This window comes from Copidosoma floridanum, unplaced genomic scaffold, assembly GCF_036245765.1.
Source record: "Copidosoma floridanum isolate Cflo_tuat_1 unplaced genomic scaffold, Cflo_Japanese_pri ptg000020l, whole genome shotgun sequence".
NCBI lineage: Eukaryota > Metazoa > Arthropoda > Insecta > Hymenoptera > Encyrtidae > Copidosoma > Copidosoma floridanum.
Window position 1 is genome coordinate 6,472,585 of NW_028321897.1, and position 16,747 is coordinate 6,489,331.

Genomic DNA, 16,747 nt, shown 5'->3' on the forward strand with positions numbered 1-16,747 from the left:
TTAGGCGAACACAGCCTGTGTCACTTTTATCCGTTTCCACTGGTCGGTAACTTGATCTTCAATTCGCCTGATTGATCATTTACGCGTGAAATTTGAATGCTTGAGCTGTTTTCTAAAACTTGTCCAAACAAAATTATGACTTGTGTGCTTACTTAGCTGTGGCTTGTATTGTAATGATAGCTGTACTGCTACTTTTTAGTTGTGTTGTTATTTGTTTCTTGAATAACAACAAATATTAAAATTTCGCGCGTAATGAATAAATATTAGTCCACAGTGTTTGCCACAATAGATTCCAGATATTAGATTCTCAAGATGAAAAATCTGTATCTATTGACAAATAATATTTTCTTTGAGTTTCAAGTATGTAATGTATGTGTGTGTGTGTGTATTGACTCAAAAGCTGAATAACTTATAACTAATAATTAATAGATTAATACCTACTAAAGTTTTCTATTCTGATGAATATTTTGTAAAACCCGCAGTACGGAGGAAACGACATGTACCGAACAACAGGAACGGTGCACTGGACCAAAAGTCACTAGACAAAAGTTACTAGATTCTCTCACTCAATAATTAAATTCATTATTTACAAACTTTGTGACATTTAATTACATTAATTTATATACCTCCGTAATCCGCAAATGAGGAGGAATCGAATTGTACAGGTAGAATTGGATTTTAACCCAATTTAGCACTTAAAACAAAGTTTTTTATACTTCAGCGCCGCGCCCATTTTCGACTTTTTATTTTGCAAATATCTCGCAAACTATTGATCCGCAAATAAAAATTCAAGTGGAGGATAAATCCGCAAGTAAGGAGGAATTGTTTAAGCCCTAAATAGGTGCAAAATATTAATATTTAATATTTACGGGCGCCAACTTCACAAGTCTTATTAAGGGGGCTCCAGCGAGCACTGGTACCAACCCGAAAACTATTCGGTTAGTTGGTATCACTTCTGTGAGTATATATCTATATATACGTGTATATATAAGCGAGCACCATCATCTATATATATGATGTGTCCGTACCTATGGTAAACAAACAGCAGCTTCTGTCACGTACAGAGCGTTTTATTTAGAATTAGTTTTTTTGTGTTATAAAAAATGAAAGAAATCACACATCACTGTAAGAGTCATCAAGTCTTGCAGGATGCTGAAATGATTTTGCAACAGCAAAAAAGAAATAAAAAAGTAATTGATGATAACAAACAAAAATTAATTGTATTAAAATATATTATTAATGATAAGATAATTTATAAAATGGCCAAAGAATCGATATCAATAGAAGTATTAGTAGATGCATATAAAAAAGATCCTACAAATGGCATCACCTCATTATTATCTATGAGTGTAAATAATAAAGTAAGAGTTATTTCAAATAAAAAAATTATTGACGCAATTTTTGATAAAATAAAAAATAATTGCAGTTAAAATTTTTCAATGTTCTATTTTATTTAAAAAAAAAAATATGTGTAAGTAATCCATAGGAGAACACGATTAAAAAAGAGTTACAAATGACATGAAACTTATGTAAGTACTTGCAGTGTAATTCTGAAATATTCAAAAGCGCGCGCCTTACAAACAACAAGATGGCATCCCGTCATGACCCTGCTAATTCAATGACTTGATCAATACTTTACAAAATATCTCAAATATTTCCAGGGTTACCTATATTTTTGAAGGTACCATCTGAAAGCTGAGATGTTTTTCTATAAAACAGTTACAGTCCTGACATGTAACTCCTCAATTATTGTTAGAAAATACCGATGTTTTCACGTTGCTCTATGAGAGGCTATGTATAATGTACGAACTTTGAGAGCAAATATCTCAAAATTTTCCAGGGTTAGAGGGGTAAATCAGGACACCGTTGGAATCAGCGTGTTTTTACCTATCAATTAAGCTACCTGTGACCTCCTAACTCCTCCCGCTGGAGCCCCCTTAATCCATCCTGTTTTTGTAATGTATTGTCGTTTAATGATTAAGTCGCAAGTTGTGACATCGACTAATGATAATGATGCTCTCTCTGACACTCTTTTTTATATACTCTGCTGCTTATATACAGATCGCTATCGTTGCCCGCTGATAATTTTTCTGATGATATATTGCCATGTGATATTGTATTGATATACTTAATGGATCAAACAAAAGGAGAGTACTATACTTATAAGCTTGAATATTAAAAAAAAACCACATGCAAAGCAACAAATTAACGCCACCCCCTTTCTTCGTGCAGCTTTTTTTTTTTTTTTTTTTTTTTTTTTTCTTATGAAGAGAATAGAAAAACACACGCACGCGCGCGCACCTTTGCTTATGCGCCACTGCATTCACAGGCAGCTCACTCGTCGGCTTGTCGTTTGCCGCCATTGATCGTGAACATTTTCTGCACAAGAAAGAAAAACATTAGATTTTAATTAATCCATAATCTCCAAGTAGTCAAGTACTTGAGTACAACTGAGTCATCATTAGTTGTTTGTTGCTCGGGTTCATTTATGTAGCGTTAGTACAGAGCTAGCTCAGCTAGCTTTTCATTCACTGTGTTTTTCAGACAGGTTGTTTTTAGGATTGATGGTAACAGATCAACAAAATAATACACCTGACATAGGATCACATTTAGTTTTCATCAAGTGCAAGGACTTGTGAAGTATATAATAATTACGTTGCTGTTCAAAACAGTACAAAAAATTTGTAGTGGCGGGAAAAGTGGCTAAAGTGTCAGGGGCCTCGGGTAACAACGCCGTGATGGTGAAGCTACCCAGGAGGTTCAGCGTCGGTGATCGGGTCTTTGCCAAGGTCCGGGGATATCCACCCTGGCCGGCTAGGGTGAGTTTATTTGATTTTCGACCACTGGTTTGTCTTTTTACGTATAGTTTCGTCCATACAGAATGACGTTTGTCTCAATTTTTTTTGGAAAATCTTCAGTATACGAGGTTAAGTTGCAGTTTTAGGTGCGTTTTCAGAAAGATGCTGCGAACCAGCATCAAACGTCACGTGTGAGACACTTGTGTATATTTGCGTGATCGCAACTCTAGACGCTGGTTTTGGTGTCCTATGAAAATGCACTTTAATCTTTCGCGCATGTATAGTGGGTTATGTGGGTTGTTACAATTGATTATAACAGGTACTTTCATATGTGCATTAATTATTCAAGTATCTATATCCGTTTGCATATTTAAAATGCCGTACCTATACCTCCAATTTGCAGGGCTTCTCAGGTCATTATAGTTTGTGATAGTACAGTTGTGGGTTGTTTTTAGCACGGAATTGAGTGGTCTTGGCTTCGAATTCTAAGTTATTGTGCACACAGCGATAAGCCAATCTACGCATTTATGTTAAATACTAATGTATATGCTACATTTTAATTTTACAAATTTTATAATTTCAGATAGAGAGTGTTTCGGAGCCAAATACAAAAGCTCCAAAGTATAACGTAATTTTCTACGGTACTAGGGAAACGTAAGTTTTTGTTTTTTTTTACTTTAAAATACTGGGCAGTATTTTCTTAATTTTGGAATAATTGACAAAAACTATTAAATAATTTCATTTTCAGAGGAGTCTGTAAATTTGAAGATTTATTTCATTATTTGGAAAACAAAGAAAAATTCAGTAAAGCGCAGAAAAGAAAACTCTTTCGGGATGGTCTGCTAGAGTTGGAAGAGGACTTGAAAAACAATCCAGGTCCAGTTACTGAAGCTGCCGACAGAGGTAGGATATTCGTAAAAGAAAAAAAATTTGTGTATAAGTCTGATGTCGCTACGCGAAATGCGAAAGATACAGTACCAACAGAAATGACTCCCCTGCAAGATTCTCTCGCTTTCATTGTTAAAAAATAAATCATCCCTGTAAGCATCGATGGAAAAATTTCTGATCACGTATGCGTGGGAAATTTGTGACTAGGAGCTCTTTTGTGTATTGTTTCGCGTACGCGGCATCGTCGGTATGCACAGTCTTAAAAAAAAATAGTGCCAGAGCATGACTGATATTATTAAATTCTACTTCAGAAATCACTGAAAATGTACCTGAGTATGTCGAAAAAAGGAATTCTGTTGTGTCATCCCCAGCGGATAATGACGAAGAAAGTGGAAACCTGGTCATTGACGAAGGCGATAAGAAAAAAGGTGTCAAAAGAAAATTATCCCAAGTAGTCAACACCCCAGTAAGTTGCATCATCTTACTAATTACTTTCTACATGGAACTTTATATTCATTCAATGCAACATATTTGAAATTCATGTGTTGCTTTGATAGTTCCAAATATTAAACTGGGAGCTGCCGACAGGTCACGTTCTAGCTTATCTGGCTTGTGCGATTGGTCCTTACATTGAAATATAATTAAATGATATTTTAAAAGAAACCATAATCACAATATATTAGTGCTAATGATATACGTGTTTTTTTTTTTTTTTAAAGGATGTCCCTGAAGTTAAAAAGAAGCGAGGACGAAAAAGTGTAACAGCAATTTTGGCTGAAAGCACACCAAAACAGGATTCAGCCCACGATTCACAAGATGAAGACTCGGAAAGAAAGGTAGTCAGCCGTAGTGGCCGAAAGATAAAACCCAAAAGATTTCATGATTACGCTGATGTCGAGACTTCGATTGATGCATCAAGAATTGGTATGTATTTAAAAAAAAAATATATTAATTACTTGGTTTTCTATTTATTTGATAATAAATAAATAATGATACGTTTTAAAGAATATAAGTCAGCCGTTTTGTAATTAAAATAAATTGTTTAATAATTATCATGTTGACAAGTATCACAAAATGTTGGTATTAAAAAAAAAATTGATAAATAGAATAAAAACTAGAAGTGATTTTTCCCTTACGATATGTATATTCGTTGTAGATCAACCTACACGAAATAGAACCAAAAGCAAAAGTGAAGATACTAACGAGAATCAAGAATCCTCAGTTGCACTTGTCAAAAAAAGGATAAGTGCTGAAAGTAAGTTGAAGTAACTTGCACTAACACCAAGCCTAGCATAAAATTAAACATTTTTTTTTTACTAATAATTGTTTATTATTGCTTATACATTAAAAGAGTTTTTTTCTCTTTTGACCTACACATTGCTTGTGAGTCTTTTAATACTTTTTAAGCATTAGAAGAATGTTTTTGGCACATTATGCTTTTTCTGAACACGTAACATTAACATTTCATAATCTTTTTGGTTCAAATAAATAAGAACCTGAAACTTCTACTCGAAATATCTTTAGCAAAAGTTATTTCAAAACACATACACTAATCAAAATGTAGTTCTGGTAAACAGTAAAAAATTGGCATCAGACTGAATTCAGCTAAACACAATCTGAATATTTTATTGATTTAAATACCATCTTACTTTTCAGATGATGAAAAAAAAGGGTCAGTACAAGTTGCTGTAGTAACACCCGAAGTCCAACAACCGGTTAGATCAGCCAAAGATGATGCGGTGGACAAAGAGAATGCACTCAAAGTAAAGTAAGATGATTCAACTTTGTTGTAATAAAAGGAATTTAGAAATGTTACACTTATTCATTTTACTTTTAATACACACAGAACGTTGCGAATTGAATCACAGATAATTTTTTTGGATACACAAATAAGATCTAGTCTCGGATTAGATCAAGCAAATGCTGATGAATGTTTGGAAGCCATGGATCAGCTGATGGATCTTCAGATTAACCAATTGATTTTAAAAAAACACTCACATATCATTGAAACAATTAAAAGAGTAAGAAAATGAAAGTATTTTAATTTTAAAAAGTAAACTTGTATTCACAATTTCTCTTTAATTTTTAGCTTAGGCGATATGTTGGGAATCTTAATGACTGGAAACTTACCGAACAAGAAACGGTAAGAGTTTTTATTTTTGATTGTCGTCAAAATGTGTGAGTATAGCAAAGCATCTAAGAGAATTATTTCTGTTTGTAGATCGTTTTTAAACAGAAAGCTGATCTAATAAAGAAAAAAGCTGAACTTCTCTATGAAAAGTTTAAGGTAACTTACCACTAACCACTTTATTTAGACTTTAAAACTATTAATTAATTCCAAACCAATTGCGACATTATAAAACATTTTTTTTAGAAACAATTCACTATTCCTGAAGGCAAAACGTTTTGGGAGGCTTTTGTCGCAGAGTTGGATGTATTTAAAAAGCATACCCAAGATTTGACTCACGAAGAATTTTATTCTCTTTTGGTTGACCCTACCCGTAAGTACTCATACCAATTAAGGTGGTTCTTCACGATGGTGCCGTATCAAAGCGACACGGGACCCTGTGGTTTTCTAATTTTCGATTAGCGTATTATTTGCAACATAAAATATGTTTTACTGGCACTTGACTATAATATCATTGCATTTACATACAAATAAACATGCTAATAAAGTCAGAGTAAGAGTTATAAAAAAATTTTTTTTTGATGCAAGGTTCTGAAAATGGCATGTACGCTCCTACTCAAGCAGACGTTGCCGCCGATTTCTGCATGATCGATAACTGATTACGTTTACGATTAAATATCGTATACTATTTCCCTGATTAGCCCATACTTTTGTTATATTATTAGAAAGCTGAAAAGTTATTCTTTCACTAAAAACTTTTTCTATTACGATCTTAAGTCTCCTTTACGAGATATTACATGATATCGTAGTATGGAAAAGTAACCTACATAAGAATACATGTTAAAAGTGCATTTTTTGACTGACTTGTTTTCAAAAATTTGCCTGATAAAGGGACTTGAAATTTTAAGAGAAGATGCCTTATAACTTGAATAACAATCCCTCCAAGTTTCCCTGTAAGTTTAAGTAAATGGGTTAGGTGAAGAACCACCTTAAAAGATTTAAAAACTATCTTAATGTTATTTTTAAATAATCTTTTCTTTTTAGTAACTCCTAAATCTACTAAGGATACTACAACAGTCGATGCTGCACTTCTTTCGATTCTTGCTTCAGATGAACCTGTAGCATCGACATCAAATCAAGATCTCTCGATGATTGAGACTGAGGCCAAGTAACATTCGTGAAAAATTATTACTTTCATGTTAGACACCTTTTTTATAAGTTTCAAACTTAACTATGATAATTGATCTTAAAATAGGTCGAAACTTGACACCACATGATTATTTCATGAATATTATCAAGTAATTGGTTATTTTTGAAATCAATTGAAGTATATTATCCTCTATTTTAAGATCGATGTTATAATAAAGGTGAATTAATATTTTTTTTATGAACACACGTAATACTACAAAAACTTATTTTTCTTAAAATAAGTAAGAGATGTTGTAAAATATTAGAATACCTTGATTTAAGTTAAAAATTAACTCAAAGAAATTTAGTTTTATTTGCAATTTTTTTTTCGTTTTGTGTCATTGTGCAGACTGGGAAGATAAACGTTATAATCGTATATTTTGCTGTCTTATCTTGTATGTCCGACTTGTCAGTAAGTCATGTCCATAGGCTCAGTGCCTTGTCTACCTTAGTTAAGATTTTTTTTTTCTCATATACATGTTTTTAAACTAATCATCACGGAGTATTAAAGTGAATTTTTAAAACCCTGCATGATACGATAATTTACCCTCACATAAATTGTCACCGTTACAATTTCTGAAAAAAATGTTGAAAATTGCGAATCAAATATTTCTAATTTTTAATTTAAATTTAAATATACCATTATACTTACTATTTATAAGAAAAATATTTCTTTTTTATAATGAACCTTATAACTCAGTGCTAGTTTATGAGTGAAGAACAGGGGTGTATTTTATGACACGTCATTCTTTTGAATATGTATCCCTGGCCAAGGATACTTTGAACAGCTTAACTAACATATGAGTCAGAGTCATATGGTTTTTGCCTAAATTAATATTACTTGTTCATAAAAAATTACTCGTAGTTTGCAGTAATTAATGATACGAACAAATATTTTTCGTAAAAATTAAATGGCGTGTTAAAAATGTATTCAATTTTCGTAGCTTAATGATGATTTTATTCAAATCTACGTTTGTTCAACAAAAATTTGGTATACATTGCATACCTCTTTCAAAAAACCAATTTAAGAGCATTTTTATTTTATTACAATACAAATTTTTTGGTTTCATCTAAGGGTAAAAAACAACAAAAGAGTTTTGCTTCTGGGTAAGCCAAAGAGATAATGTTAACAAACAAGTATATTGATGAATTTATTCATAATTATGAATATATTCATAATAAACTGATGGTTGGGTAAAATGCTATTATCTATCTTACTTTCAACTGTTTATTTGTATTATAGTGTGGATGCGAACAAATTTATATATGTTGTATCTTAAAACCTTCAGAATTATGACACCTCTAAACATTCATTTGTAATACTTTGTCTTACAAATGGCACCCTAAATGATGTAAATTAATTTATAATATAAGAAAGTGATTATTTTGCACATTCTCATAGATGAATAAAAATAACCATGTGTATTCGTCAAAAACTTGAGTTATCTTGTAGATTGGTGTTATAATTAATTAGACAACGGCAAAAGTATCCATACCATGAAATTTAAATTAGATTATTTGACAAATGAGCAAGTGTAATCTTGAAGTTGACATCATTCACCAAAATTAATTCATTACGAATCATTGAAAAAATCATACAAAGGCATTCATTTGTACATTAGTCATTAAGTTTACCAATATTATTATAATTGTGATTTATCTTTTTTTGCTGAGCCAAGGCATCTCAATTTCTATAGAGTAAATATAAAGAGTTTTAATAAAACTGTTGAGATATTCGAAAATTTTTGATAAAATATGACAAAAAAGACAACACAATAATAATTTAGAGTAATAAGATTGTGATGATTTGTGTATTGTGCTATTTAAGATAAGTCTGTAAGGAGAATATTTTTAATAAACTGTTGAGGTCAGTTTATTTTCATAGTTTGCTTCATTAATACCAAGGTACTAAATTTTATTTATGTAAGTTGTTTTTTGAGCCATCAAAGCCTCTTGAGTTATATCTATTGTTTATTATTTTAGTCAAGACAAACGTTTTTGAGATAAAGACTTTTAATTTGTTGCAAAATCCACATAATGTTTACAAACAAAACCACAACAGACAGAAGGAGCAATTTTTTATAGTGATTATATCCATAATTTTCCTGAAAATCACCATTTTATTATTTTATTACTTTCTGCCCTTTTTCTTTTTTTTCTGTGCATCAGGCCAGGGAAAGCCTCGACAGTACAAGACGTCCATGATGTTGTGGCACGTATAGTAGGCGTTCTCCATTGCTTCCTCGCTAAAGACGTCCATTGGAAATCCACTTTTGTTGGCACTGCGTCTCGAGCTACGAGACTTTTTCGCGGCTTTGCCGTTGCCGTTTTTTCCGTTCTTTTTCGTCCCAGCTTTTTTCTTTCCCTTGTCCGGCATCTCGTGTAATTATTCTGTTATCATACAAAATCATTGTAACTAACAAAATAATCTCGAGGACAACCTTTTAATTTTTTTTTAAACAGCATAAACTAAAATATTGTTTGAAAATGTTCCAAAAGTTCGCGCCAAAATTATTTAGTTACTAAAACCAAACTAACGCGCTAGTGTCGTTTGTTATTTATATCATAAATGTGTTTGAAAGCATAGACATAACAAGTATAGATTGCTCGTTCTTATGTACGGCGCTGAAGCACAAGTAGAAGGAGACACAACATCGAACGTGGGTATCTGTCTCTCTCGCACTTCAGTGCCGTACATAAGAACGAGCAGTCTATACTTGTTATGTCTATGGCTTACACCCATTAGATTCGTTCACCTTACAATCCAGGGACGGTCGGGGACAGTGTGGGCGGGTCGGAGACGAAAGTGAACAAGTGCTCTTCTCCGATCGTCCGCGATCGTCCCTGACCGTACGCGATGCGCAGTTGTACACGTTAGGTTAGGTTATTGCAAAAAGTAAACAAACTTGTTTGTATTTGCACTTCTTTATTTTTACAAACTATTGTTTACATACAGCATTAACCTAACCTAACGTGTACAACTGCGCATCGCGTACGATCAGGGACGATCGCGGACGATCGGAGAAGAGCACTTGTTCACTTTCGTCTCCGACTCGCCCACACTGGGTGTATTCCGCAAATGCTGCCAGCAGTTAAGTTACGTAGGTCGTGGTAACGCCGCATGGTCGGGCAGCGCTAGCGTCAACCTGTACTAACTGTCGGTGGGTTCCGCATGTCAACAAACTTTGATATTTTTTACTGTTTTCGCTCCCATGCCATCTGATATTTCGGAGTTTGTTGACATGCGGAACCCACCGACAGTTAGTACAGGTTGACGCTAGCGCTACCCGACCATGCGGCGTTACCACGACCTACGTAACTTAACTGCTGGCAGCATTTGCGGAATACACCCATAGTCCGCAGGCTAAGTATACGTCCTTAACCGCCTTTTTCACTAACGTTTAGAATAATGATTGAGACAATCAATGATTGTATCATGAGTTTTTGTATAAAGTTCAATCTATACAAATAAGTTGGTAAATATAGGCACACATGATTAATATTTAAACATTTTAAGCTGTATAAATATATAACATAGATTCCAAATATGCATTATTACCGCTGGAATATGCTAACAAAACCAAATATCCGTCTTTCTCACCCAGCAAAATAATAGGTATCTGTATAATCCTGTATCAATTTATTGCACACATGCGAAATGTTCAATGACAGTAAACAATGACATAATTTCAAACTTTACTTTTAACTCTTCATTTCACACGTAATTTTACAATGCAATTGATAAATTATTATTCATACAAAAGTATTAATATTCTTATAGGAGGTCGATTTTCAGGCAAAAGATTATTTGTAAACTTGCCGTAAACAGCACAGCCAATGTCAACTTTTTATTTTCTATCTACACAACTAGTTGCGGCTGGTTTTAGCGTTTCAGATTTCTAAACTAAAAAGTGGCCCTAAAATTCTGAAGGAAAGCTTTAGATATTTTAGGCCCTAGAGCCATGTTGTCAATTATAAACCAGCCGCAACTTATTTGACAGATACAAAATAAAAATTCAACATTTTCTGTGCTGTTTGCGGCAAGTTTACAATTTATCTATTACTCGAAAGTATAAATATATAGGAGGTCAATATTCGTATAAAACATACACTGCAAACTTGCCGCAAGTAGCACAAACATCGTTAATTATTTATTTTGTATCTATTTCAAGAGTTGCGGCTGGTTTATACGTGACTAAATGGCTCTAGGGCTAAGCTGCCTAAAGCTCTCCTTCAGAATTTCAGAAGCAATTTTTGGCCAAAAAAATCACGACCGCTAGATGGCGCTGATCCTAATGATTATAACTACTTATAGTAGAGCCATTTGATCAATTATAAACCAGCCGCAACTAATTTCGTAGATACAAAATAAATAGTTAAAGATAATTGTGCTACTTGCGGCAAGTTTGCAGTGTATGTTTTATGCGAATATCAACCTCATATATATTTATACTTTTGGGTAATAGATGAATTGTAAACTTGACGCAAACAGTGCAAACAACGTTAACTTTTTATTTTATATTTATGAAATTAGTTGCGGCTGGTTTATAAGTAATTAAATGGCTCTAGGGCTAAGCTGCCTAAAGCTCTCTTTCAGAATTTCAGAAGCAATTTTTGGCCAAAAAAATCACTACCGCTAGATGGCGCTGATCCAAATGATTATTACTATACTTATACTAGAGCCATTTAATTATTTATAAACCAGCCGCAACTAATTTGATAAATACAAAATAAAAAGTAAACATTGTTTGTGCTGTTTGCGGCAAGTTTACAATGTATTTTTACACGAATATTGACTTCCTATATATTTATACTTTTGGGTAATAGATAAATTGTAAACTTGCCGCCAATAGTGCAAACAACGTTCACTTTTTATTTTGTATTTATCAAATTAGTTGCGGCTGGTTTATAAATAATTAAATAGCTCTAGTATAAGTATAGTAATAATCATTTGGATCAGCGCCATCTAGCGGTAGTGATTTTTTTGGCCAAAAATTGCTTCTGAAATTCTGATGGAAAGCTTTAGGCAGCTTAGCCCTGGAGCCGTTTAATTACTTATAAACCAGCCGCAACTTTTGAAATAGATACAAAATAAATAATTAACGATGTTTGAGCTATTTGCGGCAAGTTTACAATTTATCTATTACCCGAAAGTGTAAATATAAGAGAGGTCGATATTGGTGTAAAACATACACTGCAAACTTGCCGCAAGTAGCTCAAACATCGTTAATTATTTATTTTGTATCTATTTCAAAAATTGCGGCTGGTTTATAAGTGATTAAACGGCTCCAGGGCTAAGCTGCCTAAAGCTTTCCATCAGAATTTCAGAAGCAATTTTTGGCCAAAAAAATCACTACCGCTAGATGGCGCTGATCCAAATGATTATTACTATACTTATACTAGAGCTATTTAATTATTTATAAACCAGCCGCAACTAATTTGATAAATACAAAATAAAAAGTGAACGTTGTTTGCACTATTGGCGGCAAGTTTACAATTTATCTATTACCCAAAAGTATAAATATATAGGAAGTCAATATTCGTGTAAAAATACATTGTAAACTTGCCGCAAACAGCACAAACAATGTTTACTTTTTATTTTGTATTTATCAAATTAGTTGCGGCTGGTTTATAAATAATTAAATGGCTCTAGTATAAGTATAGTAATAATCATTTGGATCAGCGCCATCTAGCGGTAGTGATTTTTTTGGCCAAAAATTGCTTCTGAAATTCTGAAAGAGAGCTTTAGGCAGCTTAGCCCTAGAGCCATTTAATTACTTATAAACCAGCCGCAACTAATTTCATAAATATAAAATAAAAAGTTAACGTTGTTTGCACTGTTTGCGTCAAGTTTACAATTCATCTATTACCCAAAAGTATAAATATATATGAGGTTGATATTCGCATAAAACATACACTGCAAACTTGCCGCAAGTAGCACAATTATCTTTAACTATTTATTTTGTATCTACGAAATTAGTTGCGGCTGGTTTATAATTGATCAAATGGCTCTACTATAAGTAGTTATAATCATTAGGATCAGCGCCATCTAGCGGTAGTGATTTTTTTGGCCAAAAATTGCTTCTGAAATTCTGAAGGAGAGCTTTAGGCAGCTTAGCCCTAGAGCCATTTAGTCACGTATAAACCAGCCGCAACTCTTGAAATAGATACAAAATAAATAATTAACGATGTTTGTGCTACTTGCGGCAAGTTTGCAGTGTATGTTTTATACGAATATTGACCTCCTATATATTTATACTTTCGAGTAATAGATAAATTGTAAACTTGCCGCAAACAGCACAGAAAATGTTGAATTTTTATTTTGTATCTGTCAAATAAGTTGCGGCTGGTTTATAATTGACAACATGGCTCTAGGGCCTAAAATATCTAAAGCTTTCCTTCAGAATTTTAGGGCCACTTTTTAGTTTAGAAATCTGAAACGCTAAAACCAGCCGCAACTAGTTGTGTAGATAGAAAATAAAAAGTTGACATTGGCTGTGCTGTTTACGGCAAGTTTACAAATAATCTTTTGCCTGAAAATCGACCTCCTATAAGAATATTAATACTTTTGTATGAATAATAATTTATCAATTGCATTGTAAAATTACGTGTGAAATGAAGAGTTAAAAGTAAAGTTTGAAATTATGTCATTGTTTACTGTCATTGAACATTTCGCATGTGTGCAATAAATTGATACAGGATTATACAGATACCTATTATTTTGCTGGGTGAGAAAGACGGATATTTGGTTTTGTTAGCATATTCCAGCGGTAATAATGCATATTTGGAATCTATGTTATATATTTATACAGCTTAAAATGTTTAAATATTAATCATGTGTGCCTATATTTACCAACTTATTTGTATAGATTGAACTTTATACAAAAACTCATGATACAATCATTGATTGTCTCAATCATTATTCTAAACGTTAGTGAAAAAGGCGGTTAAGGACGTATACTTAGCCTGCGGACTATGGGTGTATTCCGCAAATGCTGCCAGCAGTTAAGTTACGTAGGTCGTGGTAACGCCGCATGGTCGGGTAGCGCTAGCGTCAACCTGTACTAACTGTCGGTGGGTTCCGCATGTCAACAAACTCCGAAATATCAGATGGCATGGGAGCGAAAACAGTAAAAAATATCAAAGTTTGTTGACATGCGGAACCCACCGACAGTTAGTACAGGTTGACGCTAGCGCTGCCCGACCATGCGGCGTTACCACGACCTACGTAACTTAACTGCTGGCAGCATTTGCGGAATACACCCACTGTCCCCGACCGTCCCTGGATTGTAAGGTGAACGAATCTATTGATTTAGCTTTGCATTTGTTTGGGAGAAAGCTGTTGCGGTGTGTGTATGCGTTGTCAGTGTGATTCTTTTAAAAAAGTGTATAATTTCCTCGAAGATGTCAAGTGAATCTGATTCAGAATACAACACATCTGATGAGGAAGTAAGGCTTTAGATGCAAAAATATCACATTAAAATTATGGTGTATTCTAACCTTGAATTGTCACGTGTGTTATTTTCAGTTGCGGGAGGCGCACGCAAAAGGTCTACTGAAGCCGGGTTTAAATGTTGTTGTCGAGCAAAAAAAGTTTAAGAACAATGTGGTAAGAAATATTTTCCATTTAAGTAATTACTTATACTGTTGGTGTAACGGTTGTTATCTGGACCAACTGTTGCAATGCAATGTCTCGGTGTTTTATTTTTCAGCGTGGCTTGAATGAAAAGTTGAAGGAAATTCGTTCGGAACTACCATGGATCGAGAAATTAATGCTCATCAACCCCCCAGCACCCTTGGCTCCAGAACTGGCTCTTCAAATGAAGCATCAAGAAGATCGTCGTGCAAAGCAACTAAAGGGAAACAAAAAACTGCCACAATACAATCCTATAGACGATCCAGTCTTAAACGACTTCAAAAGGGAAACAATGTTTCACAGGCAAGCGCAGAGTGCAGTCGTTGAAGGACTTGCCAGATTGAAAGCAATGAAAATTCTGACAAAGCGACCTGACGACTACTTTGCAGAAATGGCCAAGACTGATTCACACATGCAGAAGATTAAACAGCATTTGGTAAAGAAAAAGGCCGAAGCTCAGAGGTCGGAAAAAGTCAGGCAGTTGAGACAGCAGCGCAAGATTTCCAAGCAGATGCAGGTTGAAGCTACTCTGAAGAAACATGCTGAAAAGAGGAAACTTTTGGAAGAAGTGAAAAAGTATCGTAAAGGTGTAAGGCCTGATCTTGATTTCTTGGATGATAAGAAAAAACCAGTTCCCAAGGCTAAGGATGGGAAATATTTGAACAAGAAAGGAGTGGAGAGGAGACAAAGGAAAGACGCCAAGTTTGGTTTTGGAGGAAAGAAGCGTGGTATGAAAAAGAACACCAGAACTAGTTCAGCTGATGTTTCTGAATACAAGAGGCCAAAACTACCAGGTAAAGGAGGAAAGATGGGCAATAGTAGTAGGCAAGGAAACAAGGGAAAATCGCGACCTGGAAAAAGTCGGCGAGTACTAATGAAAGCTAAGAGAAAGTGAATTTGAAAATATTCACCTATGTGTACCAGCATTATCTCCACCCAGTGGCAATTTGATCATCCGTTAAGTGGTGATAAGCACAGCCAATTGTGCAGGATGACACAAGAAAATAGTAGTTCTTAGTTGATTAAATTTATTGTTTTTGTTGGTGATTACGAGACAATATGATGAAAATGTAAGATTTTGATGACCAGACCGCCACTTGGTGGCACTAATGTTGGATGCACATAGGCAAATTAGGATGATGTGAATTGTGAGAATGCACTGATGAATGATGTGAATAATGTTTTCATTAATAAATTGTTATTCCTAAATATGTTTTTTATTATTTTTCCTGGACAGAAGAACATTTCTATTTAAAGAGTAATCATGCAAGTGATTTGTTTACACTCAAATTTGTGAAAAATTTAAACATAAAATATTTATGAAGCAAGTAAATATTAACATCTTACTTTTAGTCACACGAAAATCTATTATAAACACCCGAATTTTTTCTTTTATTTAAAGCAAATTTCCGAATTGTGAATTGAACTTTTGTTTGAGAATAGCTTGACTCAAAAGTAAGTGAAAGTCAAAGTTAGTAATTGCCTAAAAACAAAGAATCTGTATGAATATCTGAAAACCTATGGCACAATTACCAGTTACTTTTGTTTTAAAACAGTTTTTTTCCTTAAATTTACACAAATTGACTCGCGAGATCGAAAACAGTTTAGGCAGCCAGCGTCGCAGTAGGTTTGTTGAATCGATAAATTACGCTTTCTCGCGGAATAGTAGCTAATGCGTCTTGCAAACTATACTGGAGAATTGACTGACCTACAAAGTATAAAATAATCAACGACAGTATCGATCGCGTTCTTCTGTTACACATAAAATCAAAATCTAAAAAAATTACACCTTAGAAAATTAAGTAAGTACATTCACTTTATAAGTAAATTTTTTAAATAATTTTATGCATAATTAAATAATCCAAGTGCAAGGCAATTGCTGGTTCAACAGAAAGTTATTTCTTTCAAACACATCAATAAATTCATTTTCAAAAATAAATGATACTTACATAATTGTATGAAATACAAATCTCGACATTTAATAAAAATATTTGTATCGCATTCGTTCGATCTTTAAATTTACGTAAATAGAGAAAATGTAATACAAATATTTTTTAAGGCTACTTGAATCTCGGCTGATTGCTTTTTGTTCTGTACAAATGACATTTA

General features: G+C 33.6%; 3 protein-coding genes across 4 annotated transcripts; 2 read left to right on the top strand and 1 right to left on the bottom strand.

The window, feature by feature from the left end:
- The first annotated feature begins 2,328 nt into the window (after positions 1–2,328).
- Jasper (JIL-1 anchoring and stabilizing protein) lies at positions 2,329–8,841 on the top strand. Of its 2 annotated transcripts, XM_014355788.2 has the most exons (12): positions 2,329–2,819; positions 3,382–3,452; positions 3,547–3,701; positions 3,998–4,152; positions 4,406–4,610; positions 4,843–4,941; positions 5,343–5,454; positions 5,533–5,707; positions 5,776–5,829; positions 5,908–5,973; positions 6,061–6,187; positions 6,859–8,841. In XM_014355788.2, exons 1-12 carry the CDS (start codon positions 2,739–2,741, stop codon positions 6,984–6,986), a joined length of 1,428 nt encoding a protein of 475 aa, XP_014211274.2. In that variant the 5' UTR covers positions 2,329–2,738; the 3' UTR covers positions 6,987–8,841. The 2 variants fall into 2 exon arrangements, with proteins under 2 accessions (XP_014211274.2, XP_089450051.1); XM_089593925.1 differs by lacking the exon at positions 4,843–4,941.
- A 283-nt stretch (positions 8,842–9,124) lies between these two features.
- Positions 9,125–9,387, bottom strand: LOC106641398 (uncharacterized). Its single transcript, XM_014355806.2, has one exon. The coding sequence runs from the start codon at positions 9,377–9,379 to the stop codon at positions 9,134–9,136; it is 246 nt and encodes an 81-aa protein (XP_014211292.1). The 5' UTR covers positions 9,380–9,387; the 3' UTR covers positions 9,125–9,133.
- A 4,825-nt stretch (positions 9,388–14,212) lies between these two features.
- On the top strand, positions 14,213–15,830 carry LOC106641395 (putative rRNA-processing protein EBP2 homolog). Its single transcript, XM_014355804.2, has 3 exons — positions 14,213–14,451; positions 14,531–14,611; positions 14,715–15,830. Exons 1-3 carry the CDS (start codon positions 14,407–14,409, stop codon positions 15,531–15,533), a joined length of 945 nt encoding a protein of 314 aa, XP_014211290.2. The 5' UTR covers positions 14,213–14,406; the 3' UTR covers positions 15,534–15,830.
- The last annotated feature ends 917 nt before the right edge of the window (positions 15,831–16,747 follow it).